This window comes from Chelon labrosus (genome assembly GCF_963514085.1).
Source record: "Chelon labrosus genome assembly, chromosome: 17".
In the NCBI taxonomy this organism is placed as follows: domain Eukaryota; kingdom Metazoa; phylum Chordata; class Actinopteri; order Mugiliformes; family Mugilidae; genus Chelon; species Chelon labrosus.
The window spans coordinates 3356047-3381417 of NC_140350.1; the positions used below are offsets into that span (position 1 = coordinate 3356047).

The 25371-nt window shown below is 43.4% G+C and overlaps 2 protein-coding genes across 2 annotated transcripts; both read right to left on the reverse strand.

Annotated features, from left to right (window-relative positions):
* Nucleotides 1–1809: 1809 nt before the first annotated feature.
* On the reverse strand, nucleotides 1810–9390 carry atp1b2b (ATPase Na+/K+ transporting subunit beta 2b; the record flags this gene model as incomplete). Its single annotated transcript, XM_084564385.1, has 8 exons — nucleotides 1810–3400; nucleotides 3537–3632; nucleotides 3881–3907; nucleotides 4132–4191; nucleotides 4358–4563; nucleotides 4778–4885; nucleotides 4969–5097; nucleotides 9300–9390. 8 exons carry the CDS (start codon nucleotides 9388–9390, stop codon nucleotides 3233–3235), a joined length of 885 nt encoding a protein of 294 aa, XP_084420511.1. The 3' UTR covers nucleotides 1810–3232.
* A 2705-nt stretch (nucleotides 9391–12095) lies between these two features.
* nyap1 (neuronal tyrosine phosphorylated phosphoinositide-3-kinase adaptor 1) lies at nucleotides 12096–22563 on the reverse strand. Its single transcript, XM_084564527.1, has 6 exons — nucleotides 22303–22563; nucleotides 17213–17580; nucleotides 15266–17134; nucleotides 14912–15154; nucleotides 13954–14057; nucleotides 12096–13391 (listed from the first exon to the last, which is right to left on the reverse strand). Exons 1-6 carry the CDS (start codon nucleotides 22488–22490, stop codon nucleotides 12960–12962), a joined length of 3204 nt encoding a protein of 1067 aa, XP_084420653.1. The 5' UTR covers nucleotides 22491–22563; the 3' UTR covers nucleotides 12096–12959.
* Between the last annotated feature and the right edge of the window lie 2808 nt (nucleotides 22564–25371).

Here is a 25371-nt window from a genome sequence, read left to right on the forward strand (position 1 = left end):
GCATTAGAACAAATTTCACGAGTGTCTTCCTTGATCGATCTTTTCAACTGGACCATTTAAATTTACAAGGAAAGTTGAGGGTAATAAAGAGGTTTATTGAGTTTATACTCTATCTGAAACATAAATAGTCGACTCTGTCCAACAATTGCACTGAGCCTCTTTGCAGTTATATTCGGACTTTGATTGCAAGGTTTTATAAGCTTTGAGGAAGCAGAACAGATGAGGACATAAACGGTAAACAAACAAGTCTATTTTTTCCTCTTTACAACAAAATATTCTTTTATAAACAAAGCCATTCTTCATATATTGTTTCATTTGAATAATAATACACTATATGTTCCTTCCGTTTCCTTCCTTGCTCTTGGTGATACGTGCTGATTTCATTCTAGCCTTTCCAATCACACAGCCACACAAGAAATAAATATATTGCTTATTGAGGACATCTCCAAGTTATCACAGAGAAAAAATAAAAATAAACCAAGACGGATAATTGGAGATGAGAGGAAATAACATTCTGTGACACTGGGGAACAACACTGTCTGTCCACCAGGAGGCACTCTTACGTCGTAGTGAAATGTTCCTTTTGTGCGTATCATTATTATATAAGAGGAGGCCTTTCAACAACACTGGGTCTTCTAGTATCTCTGCACGAGATCCTTACTCGGTTTAGGTGCTGAGGATGTGTCAGCTCAGCACCTATAAATACAATTTAAACTGTCAGAAAGATCTTTGGTTGAAGGAGCATGAGTGAAACATGACTGTCCAATCAGGCGATGAAGCAAAACATGTTACTGGCTGGGCTGTGACTTCACTGGATTTAATAGTGGTAAGGAAAACTGGCTTGGAGGCATTAAAATGAAATTAAGTGAAGCGTGTTTCGTCGGGATTTGAAGCGGGCGTTTGACACAAGGAGGAGGAGGAGGAGGAGCAAAGCAGGTAAAGAAGTTCAGCGTGCCTGTTCTGGATTAGCTGACCAGATTAAGAGATTACTGTGAAATTAAGTAAGTGTTGCCAATGGAGGAAATGCATGTGAACCGGTCAGTGGCGACTCACTGAAAATACAAATAAAAAACCAGCCCCGTAAAACTGTTAAGAGCATCCTTCATTCTGAACGACCCCTCAGATATAGATGAAGCAAGCACATTAAAACAAATTTCTTTTAGTCTCGTGATATGTAGACGCCGCCGGCATGCTGAGAAGCATGTTGCTGTGAGAAAAATGAAGTTGTGAAGTCAAGCCAGACCTTAATGTGAGTGAACAGATGCTTGTGTTCCACATTCGCTGCTCTGACATGGCAGGATCACAGTCGAACTGGTCCAGTTCTGTGGCTGTGCCAAGGTAATGTGCCTGAGTTTGAAAGTGTGACTCCACAGATTTCCCCAGCCAACATTTGCTTCTTACAAATCTGTGTGAACGCGCGGCACAGTTAGCGCGCGTTACGCACCAAAAATCAGTTCAAACGAATGACTTTGAAAGAGGTGGCCTTGTTATCATGAGGGTGTCTCCTTTAGACTGACTGACGCAAAAGTGAAAACTTTAACAACAAAACAAACTAATGAAAAAAATGTGTTTTACTATGTGGTCAATGAACCAATCGCAAATCCCTTCCTACATTTAAATCAAAGTTTGGGTGCATCAGCAATTCATACAGTCGGTCAAAACTCTAGTAACCTCTAAAAGTAGATGCAACTTTACATTTTGATATCCTGGATGAACACTTCAGAGGATGATAATGAATCTGAATGAAACAAAGGGAACAAAAACTAATTTTCTACATCCTCCTTTTCCACAACTGTAAATACATTAAATCACCTCTTCACAAAAGAATAAATAGGAAAAATAGCACACTTTCAGTGCAAAACAATAAAAAAATGTCACAGTGTCATCTATTTCTGATACAAATAAAATAGATGCAATACACCCAAGAAGAAGAAAAAACCTCTAAATATTTATATTAAAACTGAGACACAAGAAAGCAGTTCTTGGTGTAACTTTGGGGATAATGTGATAGACGATGACATCGTGCAACAGAAGGATTATTTGCGCTGCACTCGTATAATGTTAAGATGGTGGATTAGGCCGGAAGACTAAAAGAAACTATGTGGGAGTTTTGAAGCCCCCAAATTGATTAAGTTATTTTTTGTTAACTTAATGTTAGGCTATCTGCAATATAACGTATATACCTCCTCTTCATTGAATCCATTTAGGCATCCACAGTGTTAAAAGAACTATTCCCAAATATGTATAACATCTATCTTATTAGCCACTCCCAGGTGAGACAAGCAGCAGGAATATCAAATGATCTAAAATGATTACTATTTAATAGATGTCATCTGATGAATGGCCTCAAGCATTCATAATGTATGCCACTTAATGAATATTGCACATTGCATGCAACTTCCCGACCTACAGTATGAAAAGGGACCTGTCAACGGAAAACACATACGCGCACCGAAACACACACACTCTCCTGCACGCTTCACACTTCCAGACCTCTGCTGTCTAACATCATGTTGATTTTAATTTTTTTTTTGTTTGTTTTTGTGTTTTTGGGAGACCTTGCTGCATCTTCCTGTACTTAAGATTACAGTGCAGTCCCTCCTGGTGGTCAGTCGTTTTACATAGCCTTATTTCAAACTTAGCAGAGAGGAGGGACGCAGGGGCCTCCTGCCCTCGTAGCACACTAAAGACAATACACACATGCAAATGGCTTCATCTCTGCATCCATCCATCGAGATATATGCAAGTTTGTTGGATTATTCTTGTAAGTGCAACAAAATAGACGTACTGATATAAGGTTATGATACCGTATAAGTACTTTAGAAATACACATTTTGTATTGTGATTTGTGTATGTTCATATATAGAGGGACGCTCTATAAGGAGGCAGCGGGAGGGGAGCAGCAATACAGTGGTAATGTTGCTGATCCTTGCAAACTTTCAAAACACATCCTTTATATCCCCTAGTTTGTCATGCAGTATAAATAGACGTCACCTTAAACTAATTTACAGAAAATAATTTGTCTGAATGCTCACAGACAGAAATAATGACAGGATTACCACCCTTTTACTCTCGCCTCGTCTCGTCGCACAACTGGAGATTTTCCCTCACAATGCGAGGGGAGGGGTTTGTAAACAAATGCTACAAAGGGTGTGAATGCTGCCATTTGTTTTCTGTGCATGTGCAGTGTTGCAGAGAATGAAGGAAGTAGTTTTCGGGGGAAAAGGTCAACTTAATTATTAGTGTTGATCCTCAGCTTGAAAGACACCCGTCCTGCAAACTTGTCTCTTTCGTTACCACCGGGAAAGTTGTTGGCGTTGATCTTGCACTCGATGTTAATATCTTCATTGACAGTGATGTTGAGGAACTTGACGGCAACCAAAGGCTGAGAGTAATTCACCTGCAAAAAAACACAGGTCCGCAGACATCTTTAAATACTGCTGGGCACTGTCTGGTACACGTTTAACAACTAAAACTGGCCTCAAACCATTCCTGACAATTAAGACTTCTATTACCAGCAGTGTTTGCTTTCTTACCTGAGCTTTCTTGCCATAGTAAGGGTAGTACATGAGGTTGAAAGTGCCATTTGGAGGGTAGTAAACCATCTGTCCAATTTTGTCAGTGTCTTCTCTCTGAGAGGGAAAACAGTTTCATCAGTTACACAGGCTGAATAATTATTTCATGTACTATATATAGGAGAGGAGAACGTGGTCGTCATTAATCTTCTTCTCTAAATCCCATTTCCCAGGGTGCCCACCATCTACTTCTATTTGATGAAGAACAACAGCCTAATCTGTGTATAATGTACAACTACATGTTACACTACTGCTACGTATAGGTCAGTACAATCTACCAAATACAGGCTCTGTCCCGTTCTTACCCATTCATCTTTCCCAACTTTGTATTTCTGAGAGTGGAAGTTAATGGAGCACAGTGGATAAAAAAAAAGGAAGCAATACACTCAGATGGGTGCAAATGACAAAAGCAGCATGCAACACAAATGAGATGGTTGAAGTAATACAAAAGCAAACATTGAAGGACAAAGGAGATGGCATAATCCGAATGAGTTCGAGGCACAATAGATATGAATGGGCTTAAAAATGGGCATTGTGAAAGACAAAAAGGCATTACCTTTGCACCACAGGTGACATAGGGAGCCTGTTCATCCTTTCCTGGCAGCATCCCTATCACCTGGTGAGAGACAAAGACAATATCAAACCCTTTCTCCTTCACTCTTGTACAAACAAGGAGAAAATAGAACAAATCTTTCCCATATTCCCAACCGCATTCATTACTTCAGTCACTCCATGTCTCCTAGCAACACCATCCCTTTCCCTTCTCTCTTTTTCTTTCATACCCGATTCAGCTTGATGATGATGCACGGCTTGCCCTCCTGGTATCCATAGTAACGGTCCTGGATTCCAGAGCAGTCCTCAAGAATGGTGCGGTTGAACTGACAGGAGCGCTTGGGGTTGTTCTTCACATCGCCGCTGTCTTCCTGCTTAAAGTACTTATCCGGGGCGCACTCGTGGTTTTTCTGGGCTTGGATGGAGTTGTTGTAGGCTGCAGGGGTGAGGACAGTGGGGGTGGGGTGAGGGTTATTTTGTTTGTAAGGGCTTATGACTCAACTAAAACCCTAGTGCAAGGCAATCTTCTACTCGCTGACTGTAAAGGATTTATCTCTTATTTGGTAAAAACAATTCATTCTGGACGGTTGCATAATCCACAGCAGTAAGCATTTTGAGTCATTGTAAGAGAGGACAAGGGCTAGACTCACGTGACAGGAACTTGTCCAGCGCCTGAGCGTACATGTCCCAGCTCTCAGTGTTCTGGATATTATAGACAATCTCCAAGGAATCATCTGTGTGGGGTCTAATCACCATGCCTGTGAGTGAGAGCAGGGAGTTTATGGCACTGTGCACAGACTGCGACGTGCGTCCATGCATTTTATATATACAGAATCTGTACCTGGTGTGGAGAGCCTGTCTTGCCAGGTTGGTTTGTGGTCGTCCAAGGTCTGCAGCATGACATACATGGTGAGAGCAAACAAGCCAGCAAGGAAGATGTAGAAAACCAGATAGAAGAGAAGGATAAGTCCTGCAGAGAGAAGAGAGCGTTCATCAGCTGTATGCCATCAAAGTGAAAATGAAATATGCACATGCACATAATGGTTCAAAATGCAAAAGACCGTATTTCTAAATAAGAACAAGAAGAACATGGTGCAAGTGATATGAATGAAAGTATAATAATAAAGCAAACCTTCACTACTCCATTGCACAGAATGCAAGGCTTCAATTGTGACACATAATGAGGCAAAAATGTCCAGAACTGTTATCAGCACATGGTGCAAACACGGCTGATTAGCTAAACAGCTAGTGTCCTTATAAAATCCTGAAACTTGTTTTTTTTTTTCCTGCACATTTCTGGTTGATTTTAGCATTTTAGCATCACAATTAACTTCTAAATAATAAATCACTGAATTATCATCTTCTTCTCTTCATCTTCAAACTTAAAAAATTAGTAAGCATTACACAATAAAAGCTTTTTCAAATTGCAAATACAAGCACAGCGCATGTTTTATTGTCTCTGTTCATATGCTTTTTACATGAAAAAGGCAGGCGCTGTGTGCAGACCAAGCCTTCTATGCATGAGGCTGCATTATGAAACAACAATGACATTTTCGGCCATTCTTTTTCTTCTGTCTTTTGATTGCTGCATTTAGACATCTCACTGTGTACTTTTAGAACTGGAAGGTTGCTGTGCATTACTGTAGAAGGCTTTTAAATTATACATAAAGGGTGCATTAGTCCTTTTCATAATTACAGTAATGCACAAACACAACTGTAAGTATGAATAATCTTCCATCTGAATTGATAATAGAAATCCGTTCGTTTCAGTCAGGCGTCACTGATGCTGTGTTGCGCCTGCTGGGTCACTTTTTGACCAAACATGCCCAAGGGATTCCAGTTAATCCTTATTAAACTAGAGGCGCTTTGTTCAAGCTGCAACATCTGCCTCAGTGTCACTCTCCCTCACACGAACACCGGCCTTTCTGGTGCTTGAAACGTCATTCATCGCGCAACGTAATCTAAAACTTACCAATTAATTGCAAAAACATAAACTGCGTGTTAGTGCTTGCTTTCCTCGCACTCATGCATTCGGTTGACTGAGAAATGTGGTCCGTCCCCAAGCCAGAAATAAGAGAAATTAAAGCAGGATTGAATGTCTGGTGATCCATTTCATTATCAAGTTGTCCTGTCCATAGAGGGAAGGAGCAGTGACAGAGGGGTATACAGTGAGAGAGAAAACAAGGACCCCCTGGAGACTGGGCTACAGAGTCAGGAGTTTACAGGCCATAGAAGAAGCTTATGTTAGACCATGTATGAATATATCACAATGTTACATTACAATAATAATTGTTTGTCTTATTAATGAATCTGTGTGATTACTCCTTAAATGGTTTTGAAAATAGTGAGAGCCCATAAGGTGACAGCTTCCCATTGCTCACAGTCAAACCAGCAGTTAACCTTCAGATGTTACATTTACATGATATGTGTATGTTCACATGCACAGAGAATAGATGAGCCCTCTCTGAAAGCATCAATCAATGAATAACCCGATGAGCTTTCTTGCCTGGAAACATCACATGCAGCTGTTAGGTCCCATCTCTGCTGTGCACATACTATGTTCTATGACACAGCCCCCATTTTAAGCATCAGCACCTGAGGCCAACACTGGGTAGCAGCTGAGTGCCTTGACCCTGTGCCTTTGCTGGATGGCCCCCAGCGTGGCGCTCACGCACTCTGTCAGCAGGCTCGGCGTCACATCTGCTTCCCCACGCAGCCAGGTTTGCAGGAATCCATAACAAAATGTCAAGAGGAAGCTGCACCTTGGGGGCCAATTACAAAGGGGGCTCTCTTGAAGATTTATAGCCTGCGCTATTGGACTCTAAGCAAAAATGAATGCATGGCTAAGTAAGATAGAAGTGAACATCTTGTCGAAAGATAGGAAAAGACCCAAGAGGAGTTATTAAATATAAAGAAGCTCTAGACCGTGGACCAAGTTGGAGGCGCTGCATCGAGAGAGCCATGAGAGAGGAGCTGTGACAAAACAGTGTTGAAGTGTTTTCCTCTTTCATCCTGGGGGGATGTTGTGCTAACCACAAATATGACACCACCCAGGGGAGGCTGGATATGCACACGTGCACACAGGCTCAAGCCTGCAGGCGGGGTGGCTTTCCCCCTGGCAAAGTGGGTGTTAGGTTTACAGTCTGCCCTCTCGGTCCAACCTGATGATGGACAGCCAAGCATCTCTCTTTCACCTCGGTTTTGTTCGCAGATGGCAGTTGAAAGCAAAGAACAAAAGGACAAGCTGGGATGGTTCAGCATCCCATTCTCTCTTCAGTAATAATGGCATGAGGTGTCTCTTTCCTTTCAGAATCAATTGGGAGCAGACGCTGTTTAATTGCTTTGGAAACTGGTGATCAAACAGACCTCTGAACTAAACCCTAAAAAGGTCTGGAGCTTTGAACTGCGGCTCTTTCACTGTAAAACCATTTATTATCATGTATACATTGTAGAATCTTATAGTAGGAGCAGCATCATTATTTTGTTCATATTAAGGTTCTTTTCCCTTGTTGAATCTAGAGTCTTGTTTTTTCGGAAGTGGGACGCAGAGCACTCAATTATTCTTCTTCTAAATAGAGGTAGTTGTTCGGCCATGTTTCACTGGTGTCAGCTGGTGGCAATGTAACACCAAAATTGCAGGACTGTTCTACGTTATCAAGGCTATTTCCACATCATTAGAGCTCTTTACACAAAGCAGAACACAGAGGGAAATGTTCTGCGTTTCATCCTCAAAGAAGTCTTTGATCTAATGCTCTGGACGAACACACTGCATAATTAGTGTGAACAACATATTTGTCTTTTAAAGAGACTGACAACCTACATAGGCCATTTCCTCGCCCCCCCCCCCCCCCCCTTGGAGCAAGAGGTACAGGCGCAGAAAATGGATGAAAGTAGACGGAGCCGGGCTGCCAAACAGGTGGATGCAGAGGTACAGTATGTACAGCATTAGGAAATGAGGGAGCGCCGCAGTGAAATGCCAAGTTTAGCAGGCCTGTGTGCAGTGGCTAACTACAGAAATAGCCTAATTAACAGGCCTTAGAGAGCACAGCTTAAAAAGGCCACCAGACCTTAAAGCACCTGGGACTCACTGAGCTGGATTAAGTTGTACCAGGATTCCAGCAAAGGAAGACAGAGTCAATGATTCCCACTTCCAGACGCATAATGTCCATTGATGAAACATAATTATACTGAGACCACTTTCTGGACTAGTCTAGCCCCAAGCACTCAATTTAAGTGTTAAGATTGAGATTGTGTTCCAACTGAAAAGCTCAAATGCAGTCTCAGTTCCTGAAAGTCCTTCACTTTGCTAAAACGCCCTGAATTGATACCTTCCTCATCAGCCAATGAAGTCATTAGATTAGGATTAAATCCCTTACTGATTTACACACACTGGGAGGGGCCGGGTTGGAGGTGATACAAATAGCATTTGGCCCTCGGCTTTACCCAGATTAAAATGCTCCAATGTCATTAGAACAGAGCCATATGCGCCCTGTCATTTCATGAATCTTTCAAATAGTTGCAGGGCCTTTGTTTGGCAGAAAAAAATGGGGGCAGAATAAGACAACTGGTCTCTTCTTCCTCCAAAGCCTTCAGGCTTTGGAAATGAATGACATCATGCTCAAGGCACGTTTGATCAAGCTACAGACACGCACGGCAGTTTTTACACAACTTCATTAAGCCTATTTCCTAGAGGCAGTCTCCTCTGCAGCAGGATTCCTGTTAAAGCCAGCCGAAGCACTCTCCAACGAGAACCGATGACATGCACTTTGCAACAGAGTGGAGCCCGTTTCAGCACCCGCGAATTCAAAGTGAAATAAAAACCACATCCCCTCCACCCATATGGAGAGCGCAATGCGCAGGGAAAGCGTTGCTGTAAATTAATAAATAAAGCAAACGGGCAGGAGGGGGGGGGGGGGGAATCAGCCGGCTTCCACGGGAGCGGCGCCGCAGTCAGATTTCAGCGACAGCCGCCTCATTCAGGACACTGACTCAAATTGATCAAGTTCGATCTGAGTCAAATTCAGATGGTAGTTGTGCACGTTCAGTTCTGACGGACTCCTCTCCTGCAGTGCCATGCTAAAGCTTTAGGAAATGCTTAAACCCCCATGACAGAGACCTGTTACCGAGCATATTTGCTGCATTGCTATAGCTGGACTCCAGCCTACTACTTACCCCAGCTGCTCGCCGTTCTGCCCAGAAACTCCCTCGTCCTTGGGTTCCATATATACTCTTTCCACTCGCCCTTTTCTCCATCCTTTGCCATTTTGTCATACAAGTTTGGACTCCAAACGTAAAATGAAAATGACTGCCTGACGCAACAAGAGCCGGTTTAAAACAACTACCCTGACAGCAGAGAGGCTAGAGAGAGCTCTGCTGTACCAGCGCGGCTACGGCAAAAGACTAAAAAGGCTACAGAAGTCTGCTTAAACGTGCACAAATGAAAGAAAAAAAAACACTACAGAAGCCTTTGGAATAAAGAAGAACTTAAAGGCTACCAGAAGAGGCAGCGGTCCTACACTCTGAACAGACCTAGTAAGTGCCCTCCCCCCCGGCTCTTGTCTGCATGCCGCAGAGTTTTGATGAGTGGTGCAGAAATGTAGTGATACTGCGGTAAAGCACTCCCTCCGCCTCTCTCTACAAGCAACCCCCACCCCCCCGCATACACACACACACACACACACACACACACACACATGCGCATGCACGCACGCACGCTCCTGTCACCCATCCACCGGCAGAGCCGCACCATCCTCCCATCCTCCTCCGGCCCGGCCAATCATCGGCGCCGCATATCCACTCCACACCGTCCCCTACGCTTGAAAGACAGTCCTCCAAGCAAATCGTGTGCTCCAAGCAGCGCAACCTCACACATCCGAGGAAAAATTAAAATCAACAAGATATGCATCTGACATTTCCTCAAGGATCCCAAAGTGTCTGTTAATCAATGAATGGCACCGCTTGTGGCGGTTCATTTATCTTGGATTATATCGATGGCATTATCAGATTCTGCTACAAAATACAGAGAGAATCTTCTTACTATTCATTTTGCAGCCATGATAAATGAGAAAAACACTCTCCAGACAGTGATTTAGAGAATTAGATCAACTCTAAGATGATAAATTAATATACTGGTCTGCGTGTGTGCTTCACCCGGACGACACATTGAAAGCTACGGGGTTTGCTACAGTATGTGTATCTCTTACACTAAACCTTTTATCATTTAATAACCATACAAAATTCTTTCAAATGAAACTACTGTACCCGGTGTGTTACTGAGCCAGTCAGTATGTCAGAGCTGTGACAGTAATGCACAGAGCCGCCGCAGCAGCAGAAGCAGAGAGTGGTGGGAGCGCCCCCACATTGCAGCAGAAGGCACTGCAAGCACCTGCTGCAGCAGCGCAGTGGGAACACGGTGTCCACTTTCCCCACCGTCCCCACTGTGAGACAGCGCGTGGCATGAAAACATGGGACAGTTCTGTTTGTTGTGTAAAGTTCATTATATAAAATTTATTTTCAATGACAATATCAATGCAAATATAGCACTACAGTGATTTCCAAGGTACACCGTATCTTACCATATCAATATAGTATGGCACTCGTATAATGGCCACTGTTTTAGTAGACACACAAAAACCAACAGCTTCTGTAAACTATTTTTGGAAATGATACGTAGGGCTCCATATCAGTCTGTGAAAAGGAATTGTAGTAAAGTGATTACTCAGTATCTGAAATGAAATTGGGCACAATACTAAGGGTCATTGGAACATTTCAGTGTGAGGAATCTCTGCATGCATTGCACTTGCCCATTTCCTTCAACCTGACGTGTGTTTGTTTGAAAATGGACTCGGTAAGCTTGAAAAACTTTTACCCTCAAACACGAGCAGGTGGAACAGAAATAAAAAAAATAAATAAAAAAAGGCCAAGCAGTGACTCTCAAACATTTAGATAGGTCTTCTTTTCACTGGGTGTACTGTACTGTACAGTTTGGTGCTAACTATCGTAAAAACAACAACAACCAAAAGACATTCAAGCGCCTTAATACTTTTACAGAAGGGCTCACTCTTCAAGGTACAAACTTCATTTCACGTGGCTTTTCGGAAAGAAAACAAATAATGTAACACTAACCACTACATTAATAATGTTTCTCATGGCACCACCATGTAGTTGAATGAACAACACCAGTAGTTCAAGATAGCAGCAAAGTATTCAAAAATGTCAAGACAACGAGCTGTGGAAATCTGTACACAAATAAAAATGAATGTAGAAAAAGGGCGTAAATAAATTAATAACACGGCTTAAAGGGAGTCTTGCATAAATTTAAATTAACAAATGTTGGACTGCGCCTTTCTGTAGAGGGCTTACTGTTTATTAGTAGAACTATAAGTAATGCATGGACTGGCTGCAGCAGATAAAGTACTTAATTCTTTTAGAAAAAACAAGTGAAGAAAGTTATGTTTATACAGTATATGCTACATAATATGTATTGATTACAAGTATGAAAATGGAAATATTTGCTACATTTTCAATACAGTTGTACATATCTATTTACAGTACATTAGGGTTTCATTTCTCCTATACGATGATTTGTGCAGATTGTTCCAGCATTCTGTTTGAGGTGATCGATACTCACAGTCTTATCAGTTGCACTATATTGCACAGTCTGTGTTGATGGGTGTCAGTGCTTGTTTTTCTGCAGTGGTGGAACAATCACTAATGTGCAACTGTGGATAAGCATGAGTGATGAAGTTTTTGTACCATTGATCTGTGTCTATATTTGGCTGGACTGCACTGTATGTGCCATCTGTCACACCACCTTTCCTAAAGATACCCCACCCCACCCCACCCTCCAAGCAACGTCTTTTTATACAACCACACATTATCATAGTGAAGATCTTCTGTATGTAAAAATTTGACATGATCATCTCTACACAGATTTTTTTTTTTTTCTTTTTTTTTTTTACAATACTGTATGTCTATCATGACATGCAGAGAATGACACAGTAAATATGACTTATTCAAGTCTTAGATATGTATGTTAGGCTAGTTGACACAAGTTTTAATTATGTTGCTCCAGCTTTGGGAACATATTGCTATAAAATTGCAGAAACGTTGAGAAAGTAAATAGATTTACATTACAAATATGCAAACAGATACAGTAGGTAGCTTTTACTCCTCGGTGATTATTATTTGCATCCACAATGACAATCTATTGATACCAAGACATCTCATATACATTCACGATTTCAGGAAAACACTTCAATAACTTATCTATGAGTTCTGCCTTTGCTCATCCACAGAGTAGTTTTTATGAGTGTTGGAGAAAATACATGATTCCTTTATGTCTCAAGTAGTCAGGAAGAAATTTGGCAACACCAACGTCAGAAAACACCCCACCCATTATTATTAAGTTGGCGTCTTCTATGTGTAGCAATAATACTGGTGTTTTGTGGCAAAGATGATTGGCAACTGGAACACTTCAGAGTAGTACACAGTACAGAGTCGGTACAAACCAACTGGGTAAGAAATTAATTTAGTCTGATTGTAACACTTCTTCACATCTTAATCTGCATTTTTAAAAATGTTTTCCCAAATGAGTTCAAAGTCCCCAGTAACTTTTATTACTGCTCTCAGATCAGTAGATCAGTTTATCACACAAGTGTCTTGTTGCTCTATGGTTATTATATCCCCACAACATTTAAGAGGATTTTCCACTTACTTTATCCATTTTTCTTCTATTCATTATTCATCTATCTTCAGCATATTTGTGTGTCTTGTTTTTTTTTTCTTTTTGTCTTTCTTCAGGAGCCGTACTCACTGGCCTGTCTTTCCACATCAGATAGCCGTGTCCCACACGACCGCCTGCGGCCTCTGGCAGGGTGGCGTGCCAGTCTTTCGAGGCTCAGGTGTCCGTCTCCAGCTAGGGAGGATGGGCATGCTGTCCTGCTTGCACAAGCTTTTGTCAGGGCGTCTGTGGGCCTTGATCTCTTTGCACAGGCAGCGTTTACGCTCAATGACTTCTAGCAGTTTGCCGTCTCTCTGGGTCTGCGTTGTAGACGGGGTGGTGCCTCCACTGACAGGAGGCTGCCCCTGCGCCAGTTGGGCAAGGTGTTGGAACTGCAATTGCAGGTGGTGCTGATGCTGAAGCTGCTGGAGCTGCTGTTTTAACTGCAGCTGCTGCTGGTGAAGTTGAAGCTGCTGCTGCTGCCGAGACATGTTGGGGCCACTGGGACTGCAGGGCGCTTGAGTCTGGGCCAGACCATGCAGCTGAACACAGGGGAAAAAAGTCAAGTTTATGAAATAGTATGAATGCCTAAACCTGCATGATCACTGCAATGCTTTTAAAAGTGACAGTCAATCCTTGCACGTGTTGAATAAATCTGCAGTTCCTATGGACAGCCACCAGGATGCAGCGCTGCTGCATCTATTGCAGTTTGAGGGAGGGTCAACCAGACGCATGCAGACAGTCTCTGCAGCACACTCAAACTGCGTCAGCACTTGCGATGAAGCCAGAAACTAGGCAAAATGTGCTGCTAGAAGACTGCAGCTCACCACTCCAAAACAGAGTACAGTATGTTCTCTAATCCACAACTGTCTCTCATTTACTGATTATACATGAACCTACGTCATAAATCTTTTTTCTTTTGAGGCAGGAAGAACCTTATACTGCTCAGTGGGCATATTCGCCAGCTATAAATAGATCTGCAGGAGCAGTGTCTCCAGGAGAAGGGAAACCAATAAGGAGAATGATATTCATGTTCACTCTTAAATCTGCCATGTATGAAGTTAACAGAGTTTGCATTTATAAGGCTAGGTGTTATATATCCACCTGATTCAGGGCTTCTCGTGCTGGTAGACTGCTCTGTCTCTGGACATCTCCACCCACCTGTCTCACTCCAGCAGCAGAGGAGGAGCGGCCCAGCCGCCCCACTTCTGTGGGGAAACAAACATTACATTGTGTGCCTGCTAATGAGAACAGTAGAATATAACTTTGCATTTTAGCACACAGTGCTCTCAATTCCTAACTACACTTGTGATTTGAGCCAAAACCTCTGTACATTGTGTGCTCATTATAGTTTAAGCTAGTAAAGTTTAGAAAGTATTCTTATAACTGAACAATCAATATTGCATTTAGACGGCGATCCTGATTTACAATTTGCTCAAATCAACAATTACTGTTTATCTGTACTTCAAATATGACAGAAACACAATTACAGTCAAAAATAAAGTGATCAGTGAAATGACAGAAAGGATGTAACTCGGCAGAGTTCAAAAGAATAGTGAGTGACCAGAATTGGTGGGGAGTCGCACTCTCAGACTATTTTGAGCTTTCTTTCAATATCACTTCAGTGATGGGCTTACCTGTGCTATAAATTGCACTGTTTAAAAATGAGCTCATAAAACTAAATTTAATTCAATTAAAACGCGTTTTGAATAACAAGGTTGTCACAATGTACACTGTAAATATTATGAAATGGGGCCAGTGCTCATGAATGTGTGTCTGCTCAGGGATGTGAGCCCATTTATGGAACACTTCTTTTATTGGCTCCGCAGTTAGCCTTTAGTCAGAGGAGAGGAGAGGAGAGGAGAGGAGAGAAAGGCAGAGCATGCAGTTTTATTCTTTATTTCTCAAAGAAAAACCTCTTGTATGAGCCCAACAAGGACAATAAATATGTCAACTGTCCGAGCCAGTAAAAGAATCTCCATGTAAATCCACTGCTATAGTTGCTTTCTAAAACGGGATGTTGTGGTTAGAAGCTGACTAAAAGATTATGACCACTGCCTACCTCCATTGCGACAGGCGGGAAAAGTCTGGCAGGGAAGAGGCAGCCCTACTCTAGGCAGAGCTCTGAATCCTGGGCTGCTGTCGACACCGGCCAGCGATTCACTGTGACCAAGGGCTCTACTGGTGGCACCACTGAAGTGGACCGGGATGCCTGATTGGCCTCCTCGAGACCCCATCCCGAGGTCGTCCTTGTCCATCCTCAATAGGGCATCAGCGCTGCCATTCCACGCCCGCCCTTCATCCTCTGAGAGAAGTCAAGGAAGAGAATGAGTATTTCCAAGAATTAAAACACCTTTCAAAAGACTTTTTGCAATAAGGCCTCTGCACTCTGTGCTCAAAGTGACCTCTGACTTACTCTCTGTCTCTCTGCTCCCATGGCTGAAGGACAATTTTCTCTGCATAGGCCAGTAAGACCCCTCATCTGCAGCTAAGCTGGCACTGCTGTCCCAAGGCAGGAAGCCAACTTTCGACTGGAGGGACGCAGACCCTCCATTGCTCTTGGATGCCCCCTCACATACACCAGTAAGACTCGAGGGCTGTTGAAGAGACGGTGTCTGAGAGCTGCCCCTCAAGCTCTCGTAAGCCGGCGGCCTCCGGAAGCCACCGGAGGGGTAGGTCCATAGCAGGGGGCTGTCAGAAGAGGGGGGCTTGTATGCCGGCAGGCCGTGAGGAGTATGAGAGCGGAGATGTGGGCGAGAATGAGGACGCTGGGACGAGGATAATGGCGTAGGGGTCGAGCTGGTGCTGCTTTGAGGCGTTTGGCTGCTGCAGGTGTTAGAAATATCCATCTGTAAGGAGTGTGGCCCTCCTTCCCTATCCCGATCCCTGTCTCTGTCTCTGTCTCTGTCTCTTTCCCTGTCTCTGTCTCTGTCTCTTTCCCTGTCTCTGTCTCTGTCTCTGTCCTTATCCCGATCCCTGTCCCTATCTCTATCTCTATCCTTATCTTTCTCCTTGTCCCTGTCTCTCTCTCTGTCCCTGTCTCTAGTCCTATCTCTGTCTCTGTCCCTGTCCCTGTCCCTGTCCCTGTCTCTGTCTCTGTCCCTGTCCCTGTCCCTGTCCTTATCCCTCTCTCCTTTATCAGACTTCAAGAGGAAACTGACAGACTTGCCTTCCTTGCCTGTACTTGAGGTTTGTGTCTGGACTGTGGCCTGGTTTGAAGTCTGAGAGTTGCTCTTAATTGGAGCAGGTGAGTCTCCTCTCTCTGGCTTGCGATAGTGATGGTAGTGCGAGGGACGATGGTGAGGGTGGTGATGGTGGTGAGAGAAGGGGGAGGTGGATTTAGAGGAGGGTGGTAGGGGTGTGGAGTGGCTCCTAGCTCTCAGTCCAGGAGCAGGGCCTAACTGGGCGTCTCTGCTGTGTTTGTCCTGCTGCGATGAACCTCCTCCTGACGACTCCTTGGAGCCCGACAGGGATACAGAGACATTAGAAGAAGCCGAGGAGGAGGTGCTCGCTTGAGTTGTCACACTTGATGTTTGAGTTCCCATTTTAGCAGAAGACGCCTTGTTTTGCACCCCGACCCCGCTGGAGGCTGCCGCAGGCTGAGGAAAGGCAAGCAGAGGGGGCCGGTGCTGCAGAAGGTTGGGGAAAGGAGCTGGAATCTTTGTGTTGGACTCGGACTCAGATTTACTCCCTTGCAGCAGATACGGAGTAGGAGCCCGAGGCGTGTGGGGGCTGGCAGAGAGGACCTGGGGTACAGGCGTGGAGGATGCAGAGGAAGGCAGAGGAGATGAATGGGATATTGACACGGTAGCTTTGGGTTTGGAGTAGGAAGGGGAAGAAGATGAGGGGCGTGGCAGAGATGAGGAGCTGCTGGAGGAGGAAGGGGTGACATGGAAATGTTTAGATTTTAGTTTCTCATGTTTGGGAGGGAGGTGTCTGTGAGACTCTCTGTCCTCCTGCATCGGGTATTTCATCTCCTCGTAGATGGCCTCACTCTGGTCTGAGTCAGAGTCTGGTGTGGTGGCCACAGGGGTGACAGGGTGGGGCGTGGCCGTCTGGCTGTCTCTGGTGAACACTTGGCCCACCATTTCTATATATACTGGCTCATCGTCCCCATCTCCTGTCTGACTCTGAGAGTCTGCTGCCTGGAACGGCAGAGATGTTGCAGAAGGAGGCACACGTGGAGGGAGAGAGTCAAATGTGAGCTGGGTACTGGGACTCCTCTTGGGCTTTAAAGGAGGAACCTTCTTTGAACCAATCTCTCCAGAGTCAGACTTCTTCATGGCTGTCGGAAACAAAAAGACATGTTAAGAAAAGAGAACCTTTTCTCTGCAGAATATGCACCTCATAACGCATTTCTTACCATTTTTCTTGTCCGAGTGTTTGGCCTGTGAGTGAGTGGGTGGAGGGGGTGGCGGAGTTTCAGGAGGTCCTCTGCTGTCAGCTGATGAGGAGCTGAGGCGAGTACTGGGGTGACGTTTGGGTTTGGCTGGGGGGCAACGGCCCCCATGTTGGGATTGCGTGTCAGAGTAATCTCCATTTTCTAAACTTGTATCGCCGGCACCAACAGCATGACAGGACTGCGAGCGTGGCGCCATGGCAGAGGCACAGGAGTGAGGGGACAGGTCCTGGGAGGCGGGCATTGTCATGAAACCCATCCGGAAGTGCCGCCGGAAAGAAGCCAAGTCTCTGACTTTGCCAACAGTAGCTGAGGGGTCGGTTTGGGTTGAGCTGGAAACGGAGTTGAGAAGGTGTGGGTGTCAGAAAAACATTGAGCCATGAAGAAATGACAGTAACATAAAAAACATTCATGTTCTTTCATTTATATTGACCTTCTTCTATCCTCATTCTCTCTTTGGTCTTCAAACATCATTTGTGCAGTAAAGAAATGCCTGCAGGGCTTTTGTTGCAAAAGGAAAGCCCTGGAGGCTCTTCCATCTTTCGGATTCACATATCTTTCCATCTGAATTCCTCCACATCTGCTCACCGCTCAAACACATTCAATTAGAAAATCAATTCCCTTGTCAAAAGCAACGTACTAGTTTACGCTCTGCTGCTGGAATTCCCTTATCCTTTCCATGTTATATCCTCAGCCCACATCTGTAGTCTGCTTTCAGGATCGCCAGAAGCATTTCATCTGTTACCATGGGAACAGCTGTGATTTTCTGGTATTTGATAGTTCACTTTTGAATTCATCAATGACACAAGCTCCCACAACAATAAATAAAACTGACAAAGAGAAAATATCTGACGGGATATTGCAGTCAAACTGAGCAGCGGTTGCAGTTGCATTCCTCGGGATATATTTGTTGAGCATGTAAAATACATTGAATACCTCATAATCACAACTGGATCCAGATGCTTTACAGCCACCTGCTGTGGATAACTACTTCTAATATTCACAAATCCCTATGGTCTAAAATTACTAAAAGCAAAAATAACATATTCAAAAAAATTAGATAGAAGAAGTAATTCTAAATTTGAATTTCAGAAATCCGTGTCAGTGGTTTTAAGCTGCTGAAAGAAAACTGTAAGGTTAACAGCCCTGGTGAGTTCATCAGAAGCTTAAAAATGGCTTCTGATAACCTGATAACTTGCTTCTATGCTTTAGAGACAGGTGCTGCACTTATGTGGTGTCCTATTCGATGGAGGTCTCATGTTGCTTGACATAAATCCCTGCCCTGTAAGCAGGGCAGATACTCATATATCTAGAAATAGTTTCTGAGTGTGTAATGAAATGGCACAAATGCTCGACTGTTCAGCATAAGAGAGTTGTTGTAGTACATAATGGTGACATAAAACCACAAGTCATGCGGCAGTTTCCTTTTATATCAGCTGTGATCCCTGTGAGGCACTGAAGCACAGACAAAGACAATTGGAGCTTACATTCGTATTCAGCATTGCAGGCAGCAGAAGGAGCACTAAGGCTGCTCGTCATACAGAGCACAGAGGCTCCAGTTTTCTTGCTCACGTGTGAGGCAGTGTGTGTGGTATACTAAGAGAGTGTGTTTGCATCTGTACAAGTATGTTTATGCCCTTGAATGCCTGTGGAGATGTACTGGTGACTCCTCACAATCGACATAGATACTACAGGGCCAAATTTAGCCCAGAACAGAGGCTGAGCGACTCCTTCTAGCAGCTTGAAGTGCTCTGTTTTTTTCTTATTATTTCTTCTTAGGGCAGAAGCTCCCAACTACTTCAAAAACGAGATCAGGAATCTCAGCTCTCTATCTGCTCTCTCTTTCTTGCTGCTTTACATTTAGCCCATAATCTGCAGTAGCTAAAGCAGAGTTAAATACGAAGATCAATACCATGCTCATATCTGTCATATCTGCTCGTTCACCACGCAGCTACAGTTTGCAGCTGGTTAACGTAGCTTAAGTTAAAGACTGAAAACAGGGGGAGAGTGTTTGCCCGGCACCTCTAAATCTCACTAAATGAAAATCTGTACTAGAGAACGAGTTGCTCATTCAGGACAGCGTAGTGGGAGATCTGATTTCCCTCACTGCCTCTTTGTGTCACAAAAAGAGCTCAATCTGTGACAAATCGATCAAGCATATTCTCAAAATTGGAAATTAAAATCTTAATGCTTTAATAAAATAGTATAATGGCGGCCATTACTTGATTATTATATTATATTAGATTAGATTATTTTATTAAAGCATGAAGATTGTTTTGAGCAGGTCTCAGATTTATCTTAACCAGCACTATTAAGCAGAAAGACATGTACATTGCTGTCTATGCCAGTCAGCACCTTTGGTAGATTCCTTTTTAGATTGACTCTTTAATGCCACCTCTTCCTCAGAGTGCAAGATATTCCCAGAGGCTTTGAAGACTGTGAGGTGACAAAGATTTTGCCAAAGAAATCCAGTTTAGATAATTGTGCCCCCAGCAGATATCGCCCTATTTCTAATTTACCTTTTTGGAGCAAAGTTTAAGAGCGGGTTATGTTTAAGCAGCTGAACGAGATTATCTCCGAGAACGTTCAATCTGGTTTGAGGGCAAATTAGAGCTGGGAAGTTTCAGATGGGTTAAGGTTGAATGTTGACTTTGTGCTTGAAGCTGTCCTCATTCTGTTGGACCTTACTGACATATTTGACACAATACATGGCACTTTAATTAATTGCCTTAAGTTATGGGTTGTCTCCAGCATGGTTTTAAACTAATCTGGTTCTTCTACGGTCGCTGGGAAAAAATAGCTTAAAACCTCCCAGTGGTTTAACTCAAAGCTTTTGATCGTTCTCATAGTATTATGTTATTGTTTTCTAATATTTAGGACACAGTTGTAGATGACCCTAAGGCAACCCCGGCACCAAATAAACCTTCGCTATTATGATTCCCATCACATGTACAGCTTCCATAAAACAGATCTTGGATTTGTCTGGCCAAAACTCATGAGTCATTTCAGACACCGACCTTAACCTTTGAGCTGGTTATTTATGTGACAGATGCGCGTGCTTTTTTCTATCATGACAGCTGCAATAACAGAAAAATACGCCATCATTGGTCTTAATGTATGCATGAATGGCAAGTCAGGGGCAATTCAATAATTAATTGGGATTCTGTGTTTTTATACGGTTCAATTGAATTCAGTTCAATTTTATTTATAAAGTGTACAATGCAAATTGTCTCAAGACAAATCACAAAACCCAGCCTGAAACACCCAGAGCAAGCACGAAGGCAACGGTGGCAAGGATAAACTAACCCTAAGCTTAAGCACTGGTTTGGAGAAATGCAGATATTAAATGTTAAAATGCGGTTTTAGTTTTTTAAAAATAGAATAAAATGTTATTATTTTTTATGGTATTTATTTAAACATGTAACTTTTTCGATATAGCTGTCTGTCCTGACAGTGCTCCCCTGCCCAGCGGTTGCCACTTGACAGAGACATACTGTAAACAGAGGCCTGTCATTTATTCATATGACAAGTTCTCCCCTTCAGTATCAAATAGTGAATTCCTTTAAAGGGATTTGCAGAGCCTTTTCAGGAATACATATACCTGCATACTACCTGGAGGTGCAAGGCTACAGCATCACCCATTCACATATGTGTATAATTCTTATAATATCAATAAAACCTGAGCCTCGTAGCAAGGTTTTCTTCCACCAGTCCGCTTGTTCGCAATCATCACCGGTCATGTCCTGCCTCCCACCTCTGCTGCTCTGGCCCCGCTCAGCCCCGCTTTCATCACTCATCGTGTCCCGCTGTCCTACTTGCTGCCCTACACCTCCACTGGCTTGATGCTGCCATGACGTTGATCTCTGCTGCCGGCACGCTGGCCTCCAATTATCGCGGTGAGTCAGAAAACAGTGGACAGCACTTCTGAACAAACTGAACTGTATTTGATGTTCTCCAACTCCTCTGCGGCATAAACAGCCCTGCACGCGGCGTGGAATTTGGTGAATTATAGGTGACTCACGTTTGAACACAACATCTCTCCCCTGGCCCCGAAAAGGCCGCGATGCGCACACTTTTCAAGACAATATGGTCATTCCCACACTGCCACATGATGATGTTATGTTGCTAAAACCTGGTTTGACCTCGTAGAGCGCTTGAACAGTTTGTTGTGACGTTTGGGCATCTTTCCACGCGTATAAATAATATTTAAACTAAGCTAATTTACCACCATCATCGTTATTATTATTATTAATATTATTGACAAGACCAGCACGCAGTCTGTGTAGTGATTTATTATGATTACTTTTCATTAGTGCTGGCAGACATCCAATAAAAGGAGCTGGACCTGATACATCAGCAATTAACTGAGTTGTAACGATGGAGAAATTAGAGCCCTGAACACACACTGCACCGTGTTCAGCAACAACTCCTCATTCTTACGGAGACAACACTGGCAGGACCAATGAGATTCTCTACTTGCAAAAAAGTACCAATACAATAAAATGAGATGAGATGACAGAGGCCTGTGCTTCATATTGTTGCTACATATTTCGTAAAAACATATCACACATAAGGCTTCCTGATTCACTCCATCTCCTCTGGAAGTCCATACACACGATTTAAAGTGGTGTGCGTTTGAAATACAGTACTTGGTAACTTTATACTGTCTTCATAGACACAACTATCAAAGCTATGAACCAGATTCATCTGACTAATCTGAATAATGATCAAATATGTACTGAGAAAACTGTGGCAACAACTAAATTTTCAAATTTCCTTTTCATCGGTTTTGACCCATTTTTGCCCTCTGACTTTTTGCCTGATAATATATTCGTTTATCTCATCTACAGAACATATCAGCTGCGTTATGCACTGTCACTATGCAAATTTATCCGAGACTTTTCAAGCGAACCCCTCTGACTTCATGAATTGTGCTTGGAATTAAGATTTTAAAATTAAACTCATTCACAGCGGCTAAGAGGTTTATATTCCCATTGAACTGAACCCTTTTGTAATCCCTTATATGCAGCGCTCCTGCGAGCTGATCCACTCACCTCTTTTTACTTCCCTCTTGGTCTCTCTGCCTCCAGTCCAAACGACTCTTACGATACAGAAGGTTCATGTCGTTGCGGGGTCTCTCCTCCTCGCAGCCTATCACAGCGCAGTGTAGCCGCTTGCTTCGCCTCTCTATGTCACGCAGGAAATGCTCGACTGCCACATCCTGGGCAGAGCCAGAGCTCATGGTACAGAAGAAGACTCGGGAGAAGGGGACGTGTGTCACAGGCAGCCCTCCTCTAAACAAGAAGAATCAAGGGCAATGTTTGAGCACATTAATCATTTAAAAAACATGTTAAACAACTTCCCGGCCTGATTCCTGCTGACAAGCTTGACAGTGATTGCTTTGTGATGTGGCAACACAGTACGAAACACAAATAATCAAACCTAAATTACTGGCAAAACTTTAAGAGAGTCATAGTTCATCACTCTCTCTGTGTCACAGCGAACAATCCTGCCCATTACTCCAACTGGCAGCCATCACAGCAAAGACACAGTGATGCATGATGATGGAGGTAGCTGTTTTGTTTACCCCAACGTCTAGTGGATCACATGAAAACTATTTATACTTTCATTATCCAGTTATGAATATTTGAGTAAGCATGGTAACTCAGCTGCAGAGCATCTTTGGCTGCAGGCCCTGGGATGGCCTATCTAAGCCTGTCTGCTAGCCAGACAGTAATATGGTTTGTCATATGTAGCGCATGCACAGCTTCCTACTCGCGCTCACCCCATGAGAAGCCAAGCTTGTTGTGGGGCAGATATTTCATGTTGGAGAATGTGAGCGTGCAACACAATTGGCTAAGAAAAGCGCAGCTGTCAGCTGATGCATGATGCTAGTGTTTTTCCATCATAAATAGAAACACTATGAAAGTGTTGTGGTAGTGGACACTAAAGAGTTATCATTGGTGCTTCTGGGATAGGTTTGTGGAGTTGAACAGCACTGCTGGTTAACAACACTGAATCGTACTTGACTATTTTTTTATGACAACTGCATTGGTTAGAAATAGGTGAGTTGGTCTTCTCCCTTATAAAGCAGACAACAAGTAAAATATCATATGAGGAAATGCTTTCGCTTTTTGAAACCTTTTTAAAATCTCAGTTGTGGATTCACAGCATGTTACAGTGAATCTACATGTGAATCTGGTTTAATGAGGTCTAACTAGTGCTTTTAAACTCATTTTACTGAGGATGTAAGCAGCATGAAGTGGACATAAAAAATACATGACATTTACATTTTCCAGCAGAGCAACTGCTCCACTTATTCTATATGTATTTAGGACCATATGAACCAGATTTACCAACACACAAAGCATCAACGCTTATCAGGCATAACATTATGGCAACAGAATGTTGTTAGTGGGCGTCTTTGAGTCCTATGGGTTGAGGGGAATTTGGAGGCCAGGTCAACACCTTGTGCTGTTCTTCATGTTTTTTGAGTTGTTCCTAAAGTGTTTTTGTGTGTGTTCCTGTGTCAGGCTGCATCCTCCTGGGGATAGCTGCTGCCATCAAGGAGTGTCATTGCTATGGGGTGAGGGTGTCTAGTCTGGTCTAGATGAATGCATACCAGGTCCAAAAGTTTCCCAGCAGAGCATTGTATTGTCCCAAGATGGACAGCGTTATTAACTTATCCCGTCAGTGGTTTTAATGTTGTGGCTGATCAGTGTATAATGTTAGCACAATACCTCAACCATATCTGACTCTACAGACAAAAATACACAGTGGGAGCAGCAGGCACTGTCACCTGGGCCAGGCGGCATGTTGATCTGTGTAGCTGTGTGTGATTCTTTTGTCACAGCCCAGTGTGTCATCCAGCGTGTCAGCGTGGCTACTGCTATTCTTGTACCCCACAGCCCTGACCACAACCTCGACCACCGCTGCTGCCATGTTTGCTGACTCAATGTTAATTAGGTTAGGAAAGCTGCGACTGTAGGTTGGGCTTTTGTTTAATGGAGCTTTGATTTTGGTTTCTAGGACCTGGCAGCTGAGCCGACAGCCCCACAATTGTCGCATTACGCGCTGTGGGTTGGTGTACAATTAGCAAAGCTAAAAGAAACCAGGAGACCTACATCTTACACCTACAGGTTTATCTTATCAAACTGGGCCGCAAAGATTTTTACAGGCCGGGCAAAAACATGCAGTGCACGTTTTATAAAATGGCTGCGATCAAATCCGCAAGACACTTTAAAACCCAAATAAATTCAGAGAATTTAGAAAGTTGTTCATGAGCATCTGTAGGGTCAGGAGTCGCTTGAATTCCTCATTAGAACCAGGAAGCAGATGGAGCCATGATTCATGAAACTCGATCTGCATGCAACGCTGCAAACCACTCATTCATGCACATAAGCAAATACATCACACACATACTGAAACCCAGCATACACCATCAACGCACACATACAAATAGGGTGTGAAGAAGTGATCGCAAATACTCTGCACCTGGTCTGAATGTGTTTTACTAATGACATGAGAGAGATAATAAATCCGAGTCTAAAGGAAAAATGAAATGTAAACAACTAGAGTTTCATCTCTGGGTTGGAAGGAACAAAGTTTGAAGAAGGTGTCCTGTGTCTAAAATATTTTCTCCCATCGCTGCTGCTGAAGTTAACACTCCTGGAAGGCTTTGTGCTGCAGCCCTCTGCCCTCCAGCCTCCAACTCAGCAAGTGGTCCAGTAGTGTTGAAGCACCTCGCTGGGAGTGAGGCACCAACACTGCAGAGTGGAGGGACACATCACAGCAGAAGCCTGGCCTTCGACAAAGAGGCAGAATTTCAACAAAGCATGTTCAAACTACATTTAATTACTTCACTTCTATTTTGCAGCCATCCACAAAGATGCGGTTTCAGTTATTGTTACAAGTACCAACCAGGGGTCTTTACGAAAAAAAGCTATGTTTGCCTTGGTGATACTGGAAACGCAATTCACCAGGCATATGCTTGAGTTTTGTGCGCTTTCTCCTGGATAACCGTGCCACCACTGTACAGCATCTTGACCCCACAGTCACAGCACCGATGCCAGACACAGCACTGCGGCCCAACCAACAGGGAGAGAGAGAAGGAGACAGGCAGA